Raw genomic sequence first — 2,500 nt, 5'->3', positions numbered from 1 at the left:
TAATAATAATAAATAAATAATCAAGAAATCAACCTGGGAAGGAACACCAGGGCCAATAATTTATTATTTCCGGTAATCAAAGCCATTCCAGTCCTATACTAGATTCCTTTTCATTAATGTTATATTCTACTGAAAATATTACGTACACGAAGACAGAGGGCTGCGTATGAACGTAGAAAGAGGGAAAATAAAGTAAATGATTAGAAAAGTAATGAATAAGTTATTATTATTACTAATTTCCAATTTTAGATCCCTATACATGCTGAGATTTTTTCAGCTTTATAGATGCCACAAATTTGAGAAGAACAGAAATTGTTCAGTTCTAAGCGTTTAGGAAAGGCAACCTATAGTGATTTTTATAAAACGAAAAATCTATCCGAGAAAGAAAACAAAGACGAGGGAGTTTTAAGATACCCAAAGTATAACGGGAACTGATTACCTCTCTGATCATTACAAAATTTCGATTTAATGTACATATATCTTCTGTGTGTATTTTCAGTACAAATTAAATGTTGGCTACGGAGTATTTGCGAATACACTGTATATACATATATATGAATATACATGAATATACACGCAATGTATAGCTACGAAAAAAAATATCCTTAGAAAATCAGGCAAAAGATTCCGAGACAAGCATAGAATATTTTTTGATAGAGTTATTAACGCTATTAAACTGTTCGTATCCCATATGTTTCCACTAATTGTGGGTATGCATGGCTTATCTGACTATTGCAAAGCATTTTCCATTCCATACGGGAATAAAAATAACCTCGCAGCGAACCCATATGAATTCCGGAACGACCATTCGAGGCATGAATTCGAACGAGACAGATTCGAAACCCGAAATACCAACCCTTCCGGAACAGAAGATTCTGTTCGATACTGAATGTTTCGACACCCTTAAGATAGATTTCTGTGTAGCTGTACCAACTGAAAAAGGATAATCACATGAATGATTAACAAGGGAAGCTCAGAAAGTGTGGCTATTGCAAATGTATTACATCAAAATTATCATTGTCACCTGTTAATAGGTATTTGTAAATTTCTGTCTCTGTTTAGTATTAGATCGTGTGTGTGTGTGTGTGTGTGTGTGTGTGTGTGTGTGTGTGTGTGTGTGTGTGTGTGTGTGTGTGTGTGTGTGTGTGTGTGTGTGTGTGTGTGTGTGTGTGTGCGCGCGCGCTTGCGTATTATGTATATACATCTAGATCTGTCCCGTTTCAACTACTGACAAACAATATAATATACAGAATATAAAATACATTTCATTATACGTCTAGATAGCATTAAAGGCAGACTATAAACAATTAATAGTTTAATAGAGTATAGCTAGTCAAAATGATATCCGGTTTTCAAATAGTTACCCAGAACGAATGCAATTTTCGAAATGACAAAACTAGTATTCCACATCATTACTAAAATGCGTTATAGATCTCATGTATTTTAGATAAAGCAGAAAGGAAAATTTATACGGAGTAAAACAAACAAACAAAAAAGTCGACATATCTTACACAAAGACAAAAACAACAAAATACAAACAACAGAGGCTTAAAGGGGTACAGAAACCTCTTGCCACATCAAGAGAATCACAAAAAATGCACAAGCTTTTTATTTTAAGACGGATTAGTTTCACACTCCTGATGCTCTTGTAGTTTTGTTTCTTTTCGCAAATACAGAGTGAAACGAGAAAAGAAAAAGGTTTTGCAGCGTGGGAATGAGATGTCGGAGAGCCTATAAAATAAATAAGTGAATATTAAACTTTAAAAGCTAAAAAAGAAGAAAAAAGTCATCATAGCCATAGCATAAATATTATATGATCTGAAAAAAAACTGAAAATAATATTTAAATATCATTAGCACAAAATACAAACATAAAACAAAAGAATAACGGTTTTCCCCAAACGGACGGCGGTCGTTTTTCAAACCTCTCGACGCCCAAGTTCAAACCCAGGGCGTGGTCTCAGGAAGCGTGGGGTTCTAGAGCGTGGGCGGTGGTGGGCGCGAGAGCATGGGGAAGGTCCTGAGTCTGAGGGTGTCCAGCTCGTGTTCCAGGTCAAGGATGGTCGCCTGGCGCCTCCGAGTCTGGGAGGTCAGGTCACTGCAGATCATGACGCGGCGTAACCTGAGAAATAAAAATAATAATAATACAGAAATAGCAATAAAGCGATAAAGAGAAAAATATAGGACTTAATACTAATTAGTGATGTATATTAGGGATCATTCATGGAAAAGTCTGAACATATTTGTTTACTAGCGAATGTAGGAGGTAAAATACCGCTACTTTTGAGTTATCATAGTAAGCCCGTGGAAATACTATAACGTAAATACGTTAGTCTCAGTAGTGGAAACGTGAAAATAATTACAAGTAATAATTGAGGTAATCCTGAGAGAATATGAATGATTTAGTGATAAAAGTGATGGACGCAGGGTGACAGAATTCAATGAATACAGATATCTATCATTATCATTATTTATTTTACTGTCAATCATTACCACACACA

The 2,500-nt window shown here is 35.3% G+C and overlaps 1 protein-coding gene across 1 annotated transcript in view; it reads right to left on the bottom strand.

Moving 5' to 3' along the window:
* Positions 1-970: 970 nt before the first annotated feature.
* The window catches only part of LOC113811828 (cilia- and flagella-associated protein 43-like), a 25,753-nt gene continuing 24,223 nt past the window's right edge, over positions 971-2,500 (bottom strand). The window contains exon 17 of the mRNA XM_070126125.1: positions 971-2,121. Coding sequence (XP_069982226.1) covers positions 1,977-2,121 — 145 coding nt within the window. The 3' untranslated portion in view covers positions 971-1,976. The remainder of the gene's footprint in view (positions 2,122-2,500) is intronic.

This window comes from Penaeus vannamei, chromosome 10 (assembly GCF_042767895.1).
Source record: "Penaeus vannamei isolate JL-2024 chromosome 10, ASM4276789v1, whole genome shotgun sequence".
NCBI classification, from domain to species: domain Eukaryota; kingdom Metazoa; phylum Arthropoda; class Malacostraca; order Decapoda; family Penaeidae; genus Penaeus; species Penaeus vannamei.
This window is presented reverse-complemented; position numbering and strand designations above follow the sequence as displayed.